Here is a 16,842-nt window from a genome sequence, read left to right as displayed (position 1 = left end):
GATTCATCGGGTCCTGTTTCCCTGTCCCTCTCTCCCGCACCTGCCAGCTCCTCTGCATGTATTGATGCTGCTCTGAGCTGGGAAGGCTCAGAGCAGCATCAATACTGCCCCTTTTGTGAGGTTTCTCTGGGCAGAGGGAACTCTGCACTTCAAACACCTAGTACTCACCAATAACTCTTGGATAGAATTTGCAAGTTCTGTTGTTACTTGTCACAATTTGGATTAGACTGTGAGCGCTGCATAGTAGGACTGCGTCTTACTCATCTCAGACACAAACTCTGAGAACCAGTTCAGGATATGTGCTCAAAGGGGTTATAGAGAACACAGACCTAACTTTTATTTTTTTTTTCCCCTAGAGAATAGTCCGAAACCAGAAAACATAAGCCAGAAATAACTATGGCTTCTACAATTAAACTGATAGAATACATTGAATATAGATTTAAGAGTTCTGGTAGAACATAAACTGTGCATCATGAAGACATAAATTATCTTCTCCCCTGATTTTAGCAAAATGACTGTCAATAGTATTATACAACTTCATTGTCCTAAACCTGTTAGTAACCATTAATAATAATAACGGCACCATTTGCTTTAATAAAAGAAAGGGTCTGGAGATGTATTTCAGTTCAGTATACAGCACTTGCCTAGCATGTATGAGGCCCTGGGTTTAATCCTTAGTACTAAAATAAACAAGTAAATAAATAAAATAAAAGGGAAAAAAAAGCCTTATATTTTTAAAGTACATTTTGTTTCACTTTATGGGTTTCGGTGAATTGTATTTTCCCAAACATGAATACAACATCTAACCTATTATTTTAATTTATAAATAACTGATAGAAACATATATGTACACATACCTAAAACGTGGCTATCCTACATATGACATCCCAGAATTTAGTAATTGTACAAGGTTTTTGATTATTTCAACAGAAAACACACATTTATGCAAATTAAGGCATATTGATTACAATCTGGTTTTTGAAAGTTATTTATTTTTAAAATTGTAAAAATTCAGAAAATGCCCAAGCTTAACATTTTAATAGGGATGTTAGTTTGCTAGGTTATCTTTTCTTTAGTCACCTTAAGGATCAAACATGAAGCAATGAGGAATGTAGATCTGTTTAAAATATACAAATACTTTTATAGTGATAATGTGAATCATTTGGTCTTCAAAAATATTGGTTAAAGAAATCAAGTTTAAAAAGTATTGGGGATATAACTCAGTGGTAGAGCATTTGCCTAGTATGCACAAGGCCCTGGTTCAATCCCCAGTACTGGGGGAAAAAAAATCCAGTCCAGTTTAGTTGGAGGTAAATGTGGTTACGTCCAAGGCTGAAATTCACTCAGCTTTTGGCTGCAGATTATACTTTTGTGGCTGGAAAAAATTTTCTTCAATAGCATCGACTAGTTCATTCAGTTCCTTCTTTAGCTGCTCAGGATCACTGGAAAATAAGGAGGAAAAATCCAGATTAATGGATTATTCCTAAGAATATATTAAAAGCTCCCTTCATGGACCAAGTGACACTGAAATTTAACTTTAAGAGAGGGACTAAATCAGAAAAAAAACAGAACTCCAGTGACTATTCATGGGAACACATTTGTTGACTTAGGCAAAAAAATCCCATGAGACAACATGTATTATTTTCCCTAAAGGTTTTTCTAAGTTCTTGACTATAAACAAAGCTAGCCCTTGCTCTTCTCCTAAGATTTTTCAAGAAACACAAATTTTGGCCTATCATCCCTAAAAGATGTGTTTATACCTAAAAGTATAAGCCTTCTTGATTCCAATTACTATTAACTCCTGCTAAACTTTTATGAATGACAGCTCTGTGAAGTCCTCAGGGTCTCAGGCTTCAAATATTCCTGATGATGCTTATCCTCAAGCTATGAAACCGCCTTCCTAGAATGGACTCGGGTGGGAACCTCCTCACAGGTGCCTGCAGTCAAATACCAAGAAATGGGCTCCCAGTGTTTTCTTATTATTTATCTACCTCCAGAATAAAATCATCACCACGAAAGTATAAACAAAAATCTAGGGCAATTGATCATGCTAAGGAAATCAAGTTTTCAAGGATCAAGTGGGAAATATTTCTATGCAAACCATTAGAAAGTAAACAACAGATAAAATGGACTCACAGTTAAACAGGTTTCTAGCAGCTTATAGAGTCTAGTGAGTGACTCTGAACACCTAAAACCACAAGGCTGAACATGAAAACTAAACCCTTCACACCATCACATTTTCCATCAGTCAATTACTTTATATTTGATTATCTGCAAAATTTATATGCAAAGTTTATTTGAGTGGAAATGGCAATCTCTGTAATTAGGTAAAGTCATTTTTACATTGCTATAGCTAGGCAGTACGATTAAAGCAATCAATTTCATTGCCGACATTGATTCTGGCTGTACTCCGGTGCTAGTTATGTGCCCTTGGGCAAGTGGCTTAGGTTCTCTTAGGCCCAGATTCCTCATTTGTAAAATTGAGATAAAGACTTTACCTTCTCAGGAGAGTTGTTATACAGATTGAGATATATTATATAAAGTAATTAGCACAGAACCTGGTCCAAAGACCTCAATAAATGTAGCTATCATTATAATTATTTTTATCCCTATTGGCAATATATACAGTAATTATGCTTCATAAATGCATATGAATTATAATTTTTTTCCTTCTCCATAAATGTGCTTTGAAGAAAATAATAGTTCTCAAGAAGGTAAACAATAATTATATTTAAAAAACCCACAAAACTGAAAACTAAAACTCAGTGAATTTACTACTTTCTTATTTATTAATCAAGTTTGTTTTTAAAGCTATGGCACATATGCATATTGATTCCTTTCCACACCGATTTGTAATGGTTTCTGATATTGTGTTTCTTCTGTGTAGGGGAAAAAAAATCAGTACTACTGCATATGGCTTACTGATACTGTAATTCCTAAAACTAAAGTTTTGTCTTACTGGGGCTGAGGTTGTGGCTCAGCGGTAGAGTACTTGCCTGGCACGTGTGAGACACTGGGTTGTATCCTCAGCACCACATAAAAATAAATAAATAAAATAAAGGTATTATGTCTGTCTACAACTAAAAAAAATTTTTTTAAAAAATTTTGTCTACTATTCCTCATCCTAATCACTAAAATGTTCCATTTTTTAAATTAAAGTGTGAGAAAATTTCACAACATTTTAAAAAACAACAGGACACCATCTATGACCACTCAAACCAGGATGAGGAATCCCCTTTTCTGGAAAATCTAAGTCTGGAGCACTTTATAGAAGTGTATTATATAGCACTTGTTTTTCTCTAAAATCATGAAAAACCATGTAAGCTGAATGACACTTGGGACTTTCAGGCAAGTTTGAATTTGTCTACGCTTTTGCCCGCAGTTATTCAAATACTAACTTGTTGTTAATTTGAAGGTATTTTGTAGATGTGATTAACCTTTTATAACCAATTGACTTTAAATGAAGGACTGTATCCTAGACTATCTGGATGAGTCAGATCCTAAAAGATATTAAAAGCTTTTCCTGAAGAATTTAACCTGTGACTGCAACTTGGACCCATGCCTAAGAACACTAGCCTGCCTTCTGGAGAGTTGCTCTCTGGATCTCAGATGTGCCTCACCAGTTTCCAAAATGACCTAAGATAAATCCTTGCAATAAATCTCTATTCTATTGGCTATTGAAACCCTCCTTACTATAATTATCATCTAATAACACTGGGATATTAAGAGAGTGGCTTGTTCCTAGAAGATGCATATTGAAATATTTGGGAATGAAGTATCGTTTGAAAGTATACTTTCAAATGGCTCATAAATATATATATAACATATGGTGAGAGACAGCAAATACCGCAAGATGTTACCAAAGCCTGAGTCTAGGTTGGGGTCAGCAAACTATGCCTCATGGACTGTTTTTGTAAATAAAGTTTTATTGGGATACAATAGTATCCATTGCTTTGTGTATACAGTTGATTCTGCACTGCAATAGCACAGCTGAGCAACTGCAGCAAAAACCACCCAGGCAGCAAACCTGAGGTGTTCACTATCTATTTACAGGAAGTGTTGTCAACCCCTGTCCTAGGTGAAGGGTATGTGGGTTTGCTACATTATTATTTTGATATTTTCATGTCTGAAAATGTTCAGGTGTTAGAAATTTTGTTAAAGTTAATATTCCATGAGGTCATACTCAAATAAATCAAAACGCAAAAAATTCCAGGCATACAAACTACCATCTGTGTTAGTAGGCTACTTTTCTTCTAAAAAGCTCAAAATGCACTGTTGTAATGATACTAAAAGTCTTGAGAAAGTCAAATCCACGGTCCATTTGTGTGGGTAAGAAATCTATGTCTTCATTCTTTCATGGAATCGCTGTTAAAAGAACCAACTCAACTTCTTGCTGTCTGGGTTGTATACTATCACAGCACTCTGGTGTATTTTCCTCAATCCCCCATAGTGGACTGCCATCTTGATGTCTCAGTAGTAGGGTTTATTTGAGAATCTTCAAGCTGACTGCATATAAATGTTTCCACCAATGCCTACTCTGTTGTATAGGCCCTTAGATTATTCAGTCTGAGAATTCACACATTTTGCTATATAAAGTACAAACTTTGTCAAAGATTTATTTTATCCTTAAGGATAAAACTCTAATGTCTCAGTCTTCAAAATGACATACCTGAGCTCTATTTGTTCAGAACTCTCAGCAACCAAATTAATTTTAATCATATAAATTATCTTTTTAACACTGCCACTGTTTTCAAATTCAGCTTTGAAAGAGGTCCACATTTGAAATAAAAAGTTGGACAAAACTAAAATCATTGCTAACTGCTTTTAAACACTAGGACATGGTGTCAACATACCTTATATATAATAAAAGATATGATAAATTATTGTATAGTGGTGTATTAAGAATTATAATGCAAAATAAATAAATAGAAAAAAAGAAAAATAAATAAATAAACACCAGGACTTATACTTGAAAGGATTTTCTATTCTAAATGATTAGCAGGCTACAGAATTCTATGAATACATGAAATCCATGATATAAAACATATTAATAATATTTAAGCTTCTTGGTCATAGATTCACTGCTGTTGTATACTGGGTAGGCTGGTGTTTTGCTTGAGCCAGGATGTTCTACTTACTGGCCAACATTTCAATAAATATAATACAAGCACAGATTTTCAGTTTTTCCATCAGCCTATAAACAAATATTTGAATTGAAGTCCAGTCAATAAGCCATGTGAAAGTTTAAATAGTTTATAGTCTTAAACATTATTGTTGTTATTAAAGGAAAATATTCTGAAATATTGAATACACTTCAAGAATACTGAAAAAAGAGAAGACAAAGACAGGGAGAAAACAAATCCTTAAACTGAACTGATGTTCATTTGGAATGATGCCTAGGGTTTGAAAACCTGAAGTAGGAATGAGAATTACCAAGAAATGTCTATGGAAGACCATACTCAATATAGTAACAGATAGCTTATTATTTAACCACAATGAAACACTGATACCTATACAATACCACAGTAAAATGTTGATAATCAAGGATTGTTAGAAAATGAACTGTTACATGTTTGTTTAATGGTTGAGTTTTTGCCCCAAAATTTAAAATTAAAACTGACACTTGATTCTGTTATTGGCATAATCTGGATATCAAAATTACTCTTTCTACTGAAAAATTTATGAATTCTAAATACAGAAGAAATATATTCAATAAAAATAGAGCATTCAAGTTGAGATACATTGTAAGTGCATATACTGAATGAATTTTGAAGACCGTCAAGTACTTTTTTAAAAAAATGTAAAACATCTCAAAAGTTGTTTATGTGGATTATATGTTGCAATAAAAATATTTTAGATATATTAAATTCAATATATTATTAGAATTAATTTCACCTGTTTTTTTTTTTTCATTGTTTTAAAACCTGGTTAGCAGAAAGTTCTCAACTGCATATATGGTCCATTTTATTTCTATTGGGCAGCACTGGCTTAATAAACCTTTAGAAAAAAATTGTGATGAGTCTCCATCATATCCTGAATAGGGAAGTGCCAGTTAGCTCAGTATTAAGTAGGTACACACTACCATATATATTTTTTTTAAATATTTATCTATTTATTAATTTTTAGTTTTCGGCGGACACAACATCTTTGTTTGTATGTGGTGCTGAGGATCGAACCCGGGCCGCACGCATGCCAGGCAAGCGCGCTACCTCTTGAGCCACATCCACAGCCCCACAGTACCATATTTATCTGTGCCTAGGACACTTTGGTTGGAAGGTGTCCACTTCAACTTTTTGCTGAGATCACAGAAACCTGACCTTGAAGCCACTAAGCCCTCAGCTCTTTGGTGGCAGGGACTCTTTATTCCTGGCTCAAACCTGTGTAGATCCTCAAGGGTATTTATTGAGAGCATGTGGAAGAAATTTTAATTAATTATATCAGAGACACAGGAAGACTGTCCCTTTTTCAAGAAGAACAAAAATTCACGGATAGCAGTTACCAATGAAAATACTCAGAAAAAGGAAGTTTTATTACTATAGCTGAAATTAGGAATGGGATTTTCCCAAATGAAAGGTAGGAGAGAAATAAGTAGGTAAGAAAGAGCACTCTTATCCCTGGATGCTCAAACAGTTGTTACTATCACATCATTACCACAATTTCCAATTAAACTACACACTGGAAAGATGAAAATTTTAATTTCATACTTGAACTGAACCAACTAGGAATACTGGGGAACAAAAGTCCCATCAGCTGCTACCCATGTCATACCTGTTTCCAGGGGGTGCACACAGCTCTGCGTAGTACTTGATTTTGGGCTCTGTTCCGCTGGTCCGCATGGTGGCCACGCCTCCATTAGCAAAGGTAAAGGTGATCATTTGGCTGCTTTTGCTTGTAGGAAGAACCTAGGAATCAATTTACACACATTGCACATTTAGCAAGTAACAAACCAGACTGGTTTAACTAATATTCTCCCCTGGATAAGCAAGAAAATAAATGCCAAACCAATTTATTGGTTAGAAAAGAATATTTTTGAGGAAATCAGAAAATGTTCTCCATGTGAAAGACATAATAAGAAATTTAGGGTGCCAGCTTTTTACTTCCCTAGATCTACTAATGTTACAAAGTTTTCATTCACATTAAAGCATATCATTTCATAGGCAATGAACTTAAACATATTAATAATGTACTACAAAAAAATTAGGCCATATCTCACTGTTGCTAAGTGAAATTTTATAAAAAAAAAAGTCTATAAGATTTTTAATTTTTATTTCTTGGTATTGGGGATTGAATCCAGGAGCACTTTACCACTAAACTACATCCCTAGGGTCTCACGAAGTTGCAGAGGCTGGCCTTGAACTTGCAATCCTTTTGCCTCAGCCTCCCAACCCACTGGGATTAAGGTGTGTGCCACTGTGCCCAGCAATTCTTTTTTTTTTTTAATATAAAGTTTTTGGCATATGAATTTATAGTTGATAGCTCCCCAAACTACTAAAATTAGAGTGGAAATATTTTCAGAAACATACACATAAGGGCAAACAGGAAAAGAAGAGAGCAGTTGATAGGTTGCCAACCAACTGTGGAGGTCAGAAAACAGATGGAGTTGCAGAACTGGGGTGATGGGACCCGTGCCAGTGACATCGTAGTCCCTGAGCAGGAGACACAGACAGGAAGCAGTTGGAGTGTGCATGCTATGCAGAATCCCAGCCTATCTCAAGAACTGGAGGCACCAGGTACACAAGGTATGAGGCAGGAGGCGAAAAGGGGGGGGGCAGTGTTGGAAAGAAGCTACTGGATCCACCCAGCTCCATACCCCCAGCCCACATGGGCCAGGGAGCCAGCTCTTCTCCACCCCTGCAGAAGATGCTTCAATTCTTTGTGGCCTGAACCAGAACATCTCAGAAGCGGGGAACCAGGCACCATGGAGTGGAGGATATGGTTAAAAGGGATTAAGGTCCTCAGCCTTCCCCCAGCATGTTCCAGAGCCTTGGCTTAGAGCTTTAAGGCAATCCACCAGGCTTGGACTTCCCCAGAGCAGCCAAACAGCCCCAGACGAGGGTCCCCTTAAAAAAGCTGACTTGCTGCCCAATATCCTTGGAGTGAAGTAAGTCATTTGATGTGTACACATACACAGAGCTTCCAATCAGCTTTTAAGCATTCAAAGGATAATGAGGGACCAGCAGACCCCCGGGAAAAAACACTGGAAAAATGACAATGACCAAAACAAACGGGGGAAAAAAACCCCAAAAGAACTTTCGGGAAATAAAGACGATAGGGCAGGGGGTTCTAAATTTTTAAAAAGGTATAACTAACATCCTTAGAGAGATTATATATGGCATATATAAAACAAGAATAATAGCCTGCCATTAGAGTAAGGGCTGAAATAAACAGTCAACAGAAGCACTGAAAGTTAAAGTTGAGGAAATCTCCTCAAAAGTAGAGGAAGCCTGGGTACAGGAGTGCAAACGTGTAATCCCAGTGTCTCGGGAGGGCTGAGGCAGGAGGATGGTGAGTTCAAAGCCAGCCTCAGCAACTTAGCAAGGTCTTATGCCACTTAGCGAGACCCTGTCTCCAAATAAAATATAAAAAAGGGCTGGGGATGGGGCTCAGTGGTTAAGAACCCCTGGGTTCAATCTCAAATATTCCCCCCACCCCCAAAGTAGAGGAAGATAGAGACAGAAAACAGGAAAGGAAAAAAGTAAGATAAGTAGAATGTGCATCCTGGAGAGCCAGAGTCTATCTAGAAACTCTTCAAGGAAGTGAAGTTATTTTACAAACAACCAACAAGCCCCTTCCTCAACACATAACCAAGAAAACTCAGAAGAAATGATTCCACAGACCAAAACAGACTCACCAAGAACCCAGAGAAACAAACCTACGTCACTGAGAAATCTTAGAACATGAAGTTTACAGAAAAGTTCCTACAATCTTCCCAAAGAGGAAAAAAAAAAAAAAAAAAGCCCAAATTGCAAGGAAGTGACCCGGTGTGCAGCACGCTGGGACCCCGACCGTGCGGAGGGGATGAGTGAGTGCCCCTGTGACACCCGCTAGCCAACCAGCAAGGGGCACGGCTTCCAAAACTGAGTCAATCGAGCACAGGCAGGAATGAGGCATTTTCAGAACTAAATTTCGCCTCCAAAAATTTCTATCCTATTCACTTTTTCTCAGGAAACAATTAGTGAATGTGATCTAGAAAAATAAATATAGAAAGAGGAAGACATGAGGTCAGGAGCAAGGGACCCAACGCTGTCAACTTCATTCCCAGGACTACAGCTGTGCCCTCGACCTAGAGAGCAGCTGGGTCGGCCCAGATGGAGGGACCAAGAGAGGCCAGGAAGGAAGCCACTGGAAACAAAACAGAGCCACAGAAGAGCTGAATCCGTGGGACGTGTGACACATAGTACTGGGAGGTATCCAGAAAATTTGAGAACAACTGGTAATAATTACATGGAAATCCAGGCATATAAAGGAACAGAGCAACTATTCATTACAGGGAACATAATTTTTTATATAAATTATGGAAACCTAATAAAAAAATACACTGCTCAGCTAAGCAGGCTACTGTAGTTACCAGTCATAATCATAGAAGCCGAGGATCTGATTTAACCAGCAGGGTGAGATGTAAATCCACTGTGAGGACAGAGAGAGGGAGAATCAAATGTGGGAAATGAAAGAACTATATCCTTATCTCCATGATAAAAAATTAATAAAGTCTAACCCCGATAGTCAAAACATCACATTATTTAGCAATTTGGTGATAAACTCCAGGAATCCCAACTGAGAGGGAAGTGGTTGTCCCAATGTTTCATCATAACTATTTTAATATTATTTATCTCTTAAAAAATTTTGTGGGCAGATGAAAATAAGATACATACAAAGGTAAGTATCAAAGAAGACATCTAACATCTCATAAAGATATTCTTACACTTCTTCTCCCAACCCCTGGCCAGAGCCAGCAACTCTTTCTGGCTCTGATGGAGGAGCCACATGGTGTAAAGAAGGTGAACTCCAGGTTTTTCAGCTCACAGTTCCATACATTCACAGAACAGGGTAAAATTAACTAGAAAGCAAGTAGTTGAAGCCAGGAGGGACCAAGGGAGGCTATAATTCCAACTACTTGGGAGGCTGAGGCAGGAGGATCCCAAGTTTGATGCCAATCTTGGCAACTGAGAAAGATCCTGTCTCAAAATAATGTAGAAAAATGGTACTGGGCTGAGATTTCATCTCACTCGAGTCAAATGGCCATTATCAAGGATACAAGTAATAACAAATGTTGGCAAGGATGTGGGGAAAATGGTATATTCACACATTGTTGGTAGGATTGCAAATTGGTACAATTATACTGCAAAGCAGTATGCAGATTCCTCAGAAAACTTGGAATGGAACCACCATTTGATCCAGTTATCCCACTTCTTGCTATATAGCCAAAAGACTTAAAATCAGCATAATATAGTGACGTGGCCACATCAATGTTCATAGCAGCTCAATTCACAATAGCTAAGCTATGAAACCAACCTGGTGCCCTTCAACAGATGAATGGATAAAGGAAATGTGGTATATATACACAGTAGACTATTAATCAGCCATAAAGAATAATAAAATTATGGCATTTGCCAGTAAATGGATGGAACTGGAGACTATCATGATAAGTGAAATAAGCCAATCCCCTCAAATCAAAGGCCGAATGTTCTCTCTGATATGCGGATGCTTGGGGCTGGGGATATAGCTCAGTTGGTAGAGTGCTTGCCTTGCATGCACAAGGCCCTGGGTTCAATCCCCAGCATCACACACACACAAAAAAATTACACTAAAACCAGTCACATGGGAAACTAAAAACTGATATGTGGATGCTGACTCACAATAGGTGGGGGGTGGTGAGTGGAGTTTCACCAGATTGCTTGAGGGAGGGAGGGAGGGAGGGAGGGGTGAAGGAAGGAAAGGTGGGAATGGGAAAGACATTAGAATGAAGAGACATAACTTTCCTACGTTCATATATGAATACATGACCAGTGTAACTCCATATCCTGTTCAACACAAAAAAGGGAAGTTGTATTCTATGTTTGTATGAGGTCTCAAAATAATTCCACTGTCACGTGTAACTAAAAAGAACAAATAGAAAAAAAAAAGAAAAGAAAAAGGTCCTGGGGTGTAGCTCAGTGATTGAGTGTCCTTGAGTTCCACCCTCAGTACCCCCCACCACACACACACACAAAAGAGTAAGAAAAGAAAAAAAAAAGTAAGAAAAAGAAGAAATGTAGTGGTTCCCAAAGGGTAGACTGACTATGTCAACATCTTCATCACATGCAAATTACTGGCCCCATCCTAGACCTGCTCAATCAGAAAGTCCAGGATGGCCCCAGCACTCTGTCTGAAGGAGCCCTCTATGTGACTCTGATGCTCCCTCAGCTGAGAACTGCTGATAGAAAGCAAAAGCTGCATCCAGAGTCCATAAATAAAAAGATTTTCATTGATAAAAGTAAATGTTACTCACAGCTTTTTTATCAGGTTGGCTATCATCATAGCCAGTTGTAAGATCTCTAATGGCAGAAATTTCAAATTTGCCACAAGTTTTGGGATAATTATTCTTCCCATCATAGTTTCTCAGGTTTCCAAATAATTTTTTAATGGTATCTTGATCGTGGCAGATAAAATATGAAGCTTTGGTAATATGGTAGCCATACCTATCAAAAAAAAATTACAAAGTCATACAAAATGAGCAGCACATAATTCTGGAGAACATATACAGAATATGTATCAACCAGTATATTCTAAAATAAATGAAACAAATAAACTTTAAAGAAATAATCTAGTATTTAAAAAGAAGCCCAATGTTTGGCATGGTGACACTAGCCTGTAATCCCAGATACTGGGAGGCTGAGGTCCAAGAATTATACATTTGAATTATACATTTGGTCAGCCTTGGCAATCTAGGAGATCCTGTCTCAAAAAACTTGCAGGCAGTGCTGGGGATGTCACTCAGTGGTAGAGTGAACCTGGGTTCAATCCCCAGTGCTACATACACACAAAAAGAGGTCCAACAATCTGTCTCAGGGATCACCAAATGCCTTCCTGGCCTTCACACTATATTTTTAAATTAATATTGTTTTACTGGAACCCAGCCACACCTCGTCCACTACTTTGTGTGATAACTCTGGCTGCTTTTGCACTCTTATAGTCAGAGTTTGGTACTTGCTACAAATACCGGAAAGATAAATTATGAATACATTTAATTTTTCTTTGACCTTGGATAACTTAAAAATCACATTCTTCAATTAGCTACTTCTGCAACTAAGGTTGTCATTTAAGAATAAATGCAATTGCAAATGAAATTATTAATCAGTGGCTTAAGTACCAAAAGGAAAGGTGATCATTTTTTTCATAAGAAATAGAACATACCACCAAAGTAAGAGCATTAGAAAGAATGTTAGTATCTCATGCAGAAGAACACAATAAAATATTTAAAAATATTACTCCAATCAGACAAAGTCAATAGAAACTTACTCCACATAGATGGCCTTTAACTGCTGAGATAGAGACAAATTCTTGGTTGCTAGAAAGCTAGCCATCTCTGCACTTATGACAGCAGCACTGACTCCATCTTTGTCCAGAACAAAAGGGCAACACATATATCCTGCAGAAACACGTGTCACACACACACCCTGAGCAGGGAAGTCCTTTATCACTCCATGTCAGGCTGCACGTGCGGATGCATCCTGGCTACTGCATATTAGAGGTGGTACATTTACCACCATAGGGTCAAGAATTTATGCTGGGTGCGCTGGTGCATGCCTGCAATCCCAGTGCCTCTGGAGGCTGAGGCAGGAGGATCGTGAGTTCAAAGCCAGCCTCAGCAAAAGTGAAGCACCAAGCAACTCAGTGAGACCCTGTCTCTAAATAAAATACATAAAAATATGGCTGGGGATGTGGCTCAGTGGTCAAGCGGCCCTGAGTTCAATACCTGGTCTTCCCCCCATTCCCCCCCAAAAGAATTTATCCCAGTTTCTAGCACAAAACAGATCTTCAAGCAGTCTTTGTGGAATAACCAGTGAGATTTTTCCCTCCTTGTCAAATGATGCTCATCAATTAGATTCATGTTGAGTCCTCCCAGGTCATATGAAATTGGTTCTAATTGTTTTAATCATTATCTGTCTCTGTCTTCTCTCCAACCCAACAGCTCTTGATAGTCACACAATTTGTCTTGACACCTAGCCTATATGCCTATGTGTGATTACTCAACTAGAACTGTCAGCTGCTCTAGGCCAAGGTCAGTGTCATCCATTTCTTTCAGTCACTGAGTGACAGATATACAATTAATAAAATATTATTTTTTAAAAAAGCTATAGGGGGCTGGGTTTGTGGCTCAGTGGTAGAACGCTTGCCTAGCATGTGTGAGGCACTGGGTTCAATTCTCATAAAAAAAACAAATAAAGGCATATGTCCATCTACAACTAAAAAAAAAACAACAAAGAAAAGCTATAGAAAAACAATTCTGACAAGAATACAAAGGCTAAGCTACTACACTTCATTCAATTAAATAAATGACATGCATTAGCTGCGCTGCAGGGAATATACGGAGGAACAAAAATAAAGCTAATGTGCAAAACCTTTTACCAAGTTAACAGCTAAACAATTTCTGGTGCAAACATCTGATATTCGTGTTTCTAGAACTAGCTCTCCTTTCTGTTTGTATATACTGACAGATTAAGACAAGGGTCTTCAATTATTCTGGGTCATGGTTTCCCGTGACCATGACTTTGATGGGAGCACCAGAGCAGTGCCTTCCCCTTGCCCTGGACAGCCTTAGCAAACATCCTTGTTTGCACTTTTGCAAGGGAGTGGACTCAAGTTAGGCTGGGTTCTCAAGCCACCTGCAACCACGTGCATAATGTTCTGTTTTCAGTTGTTGGCAGATGGCCTGATTATTTGCAAGATATTCCTCTTTGTTTTTAAAAAAAAATGAGATGCCAATTTTGGAGTGGGACAGTTTCACATTTGATCTGAGTAATAGAGAAGCAAAGTAAACTGTGTGCTCTTATTTCACTGTGGATCTTTTGAACCCAAGTTCAAATCTTTCATCTATTTATATCCTACATATTAACTGAGTCTATGATCCTCATTATTACTTCTTACCAATAGCTTCTTCAAATGCAAATAAGACAGTCTTCCCCTGGTCCATGAGTTGTTTGGCTCTGTTTCCCATCCACTTAAAGCCAGTTAATGTTTCCTAAAGGGATAATGCAAAAGAAAAAAAAAAATGTCTTAAGATCTTCTATGAGACAAAGAAAGGAAAACGCATGAATGAGTCCCACCAACACCTTACCTCAAAATGAAAACCCTCCTTTAAAGCAATCGCCCGTAAGATTTTGGAGGAGACGGTGCTGGACAACATGTATGTGTCTTTCAGGGCATTGCGATCTGGGTTCTTCTCTTTCCAAGAAGTAAAAAGCCACCAGCCCAAGAGGGCCCCCAGCTCATTGCCAGAAAACACTCTCCATTCACCACTGAAATAAAAATTCAACTTTGTGATCTTAAGAAAGGCATTAGAAGCCAGCAGAATAGGACTCTCATGCAGATAAGGCCTCCCTGTGCTTTCTGCAAGACTATCTTAAAAAACACATTGGAAACATAACGACTACCGCTTCACAAATATGTGAGCAGCAACCGTGTACTGGGAAAATAGTCCATCTCTGAAGACTGTACAAATTGAGCATGTCAGAGATGACACACAATGCTTTATTTTAACCTGCAAAAACTTAGGTTTTGAAACATAATAGACCTCCTTACTATTCCTTTGTACAAACTCAATGGCCAAACTTGTCTTAAACACTGTGCCAATACCCCACAGGTATTGCCCTCTATTTGTTCCACCTAAATTCAACATTTCCTTGAAGATCCAGTTCCTTAGGAGACCCACTGACAAATACTGAGTCGTGAAGCCAGCACTCAGCAAAGTACTTTGCCCTCGTTAGGCACTGAGAGAGTTACATCAAAATCAATTATAAAATGAGGGAGGAGCACAAACAGCAATTTCAATCCCAAATACACACTGTGTTGATTTTCCCTGCATCAGGCTTGTCAATGATGTGATCCCCCTGCCCTTGAGAGCAGTGTCTCTTTCTAAATTAGAGGACTCCACAAAAAGTTCTCTTGAGATGATTTGCAAAACAAATGCAAAATAAATGGAAAATGTTTTCCCATGGATTTAGCCTCCCCAAGAACATATTATTGCCAAAAATGTTGTCTTTTATAGTTTTCATTATATGGATAATCACAATTCATTTCACCTGTCTTGCTTTTCTGCCACAGCAAGTCTATCGGCATCTGGGTCGTTGGCTAAAATAATTTTGGCCTTGGTCTTGTCAGCCAAAGCAAAAGATAAAGTCTGAAAAAGAGTATGAAAATTTAAAAATTATTGAAATCAAGAAGCAAGCATATCCTACTTTTTAGAAATGTTCAGTTTTTAAGAGCTAAAAATAACTTTCCTTAAACTAAGGCTGAATTTTATTTCTGGAGCTGGTCTTTCTTGGGTCAGATAATATCTTCCTAAACCAGAGGTCAAATAATGGGAGATAGTGTGTGGCCCACACCTGCCCTGTGACTCAACCTGCATGTGACAGGATGTATGTGGCTGGACTGGTATTTCCCGGCATGCTATGTGATCAACACCACAAACAAACCAAAGTAAACTGATTCTCAACGTCACTGTTACTTAACCTTTAAATCTGTTGTTATGAACCATAATTTAAATAATACTCTTTTACATCAGAAAAATGACAATTAAGGAATAACAATGATTACAACAACAAAAACTCCATTCTATTACGATCACCTTTTGACATTAAGGAAACACAGTACATTAAATTTAATTAAAACAATATTTAGATTTCAACCCTTACATTCTGGTTCTAAAGTGTCTAATTTCAAAGTTCCTTTAAGAAATTAATGACTAATAAACACACATATTTCCAATGATGAAATTCATTTTTTCTTCAGCACAATGAAAACACACAGAAATTTTAATTTTACTTGGTAGTAATAATTTTGAAGATTAAAGGTAGGTTTCATAATCTTAAAAATTTAGGTTACCAAGACACCTTTACCCTCTTCAGGATTCGGGTATTTGACGGTTGGAAACTCAGGATCGGGGTCTTTCTGCTGAGGAACAGCCTCAGGAGGAACAAGGTCAAAAGCCTTGAAAGCCAGTTGCACAAAGTTATGACCCACGCCATGGACGGAGGTGTGCACAAATTTCACCTTGGTCTCCCTGTTTATACTCCTAGGATCAGACACATCATGGAAAATGTTAAAGCTACAAATATGACTCTCAAAATACAAATATGACTCTACAAATATGACTTTCTGGAAGGTCTGCCAAATACCAAGGAGCCTTATTCTTCAGAATGTAAGAAATTAATGCAATTTAGGATGTACAAGAAAAGTGAACAACTCTACACTTTCATTTAAAAAAAGAACCAAAACTCATCTACTCTCTCTCTAAACACATATATCTCCCCGTGACATACACAAATTTAAATTTTACTCTGTAGTTATTTTCAGCAAATCTGACTACTTTCTGACTATTATATTCTATGGTACAGCTTTCACATTCAGAGGAAGACACAAGAAAGAAGCTCAGCTCATTTTCCAGGACGAGACACACAGTTGGTCCCCTGGGTGCTGATCACAGCAATGCCTGAGCTGGGATCTGGGGCTCCATATATTCTTTATTAGCTTCAGAAATAACTTTCAAATGTCTATTTCAACAAATTGTGATAAATTATGCCATATGTAAAAATGTAAAAAAATAAAACCTTTATCTTTGCCAAGTAACAATCCTGTTTGACA

At 37.7% G+C, this 16,842-nt stretch overlaps 1 protein-coding gene across 1 annotated transcript in view; it reads right to left on the bottom strand.

Annotated features, from left to right (window-relative positions):
- Positions 1 to 1,120: 1,120 nt before the first annotated feature.
- The window catches only part of Pgm2 (phosphoglucomutase 2), a 33,442-nt gene continuing 17,720 nt past the window's right edge, over positions 1,121 to 16,842 (bottom strand). Inside the window, exons 7-14 of the mRNA XM_076864824.1 lie at positions 16,084 to 16,273; positions 15,282 to 15,379; positions 14,318 to 14,498; positions 14,128 to 14,221; positions 12,499 to 12,628; positions 11,489 to 11,678; positions 6,769 to 6,902; positions 1,121 to 1,442 (exon numbers count right to left, since the gene is read on the bottom strand). Of these exons, the coding sequence (XP_076720939.1) occupies positions 1,340 to 1,442; positions 6,769 to 6,902; positions 11,489 to 11,678; positions 12,499 to 12,628; positions 14,128 to 14,221; positions 14,318 to 14,498; positions 15,282 to 15,379; positions 16,084 to 16,273 (1,120 nt within the window). The 3' untranslated portion in view covers positions 1,121 to 1,339. The remainder of the gene's footprint in view (positions 1,443 to 6,768; positions 6,903 to 11,488; positions 11,679 to 12,498; positions 12,629 to 14,127; positions 14,222 to 14,317; positions 14,499 to 15,281; positions 15,380 to 16,083; positions 16,274 to 16,842) is intronic.

Source organism: Callospermophilus lateralis, chromosome 8 (genome assembly GCF_048772815.1).
Source record: "Callospermophilus lateralis isolate mCalLat2 chromosome 8, mCalLat2.hap1, whole genome shotgun sequence".
Lineage (NCBI taxonomy): Eukaryota > Metazoa > Chordata > Mammalia > Rodentia > Sciuridae > Callospermophilus > Callospermophilus lateralis.
This window is presented reverse-complemented; position numbering and strand designations above follow the sequence as displayed.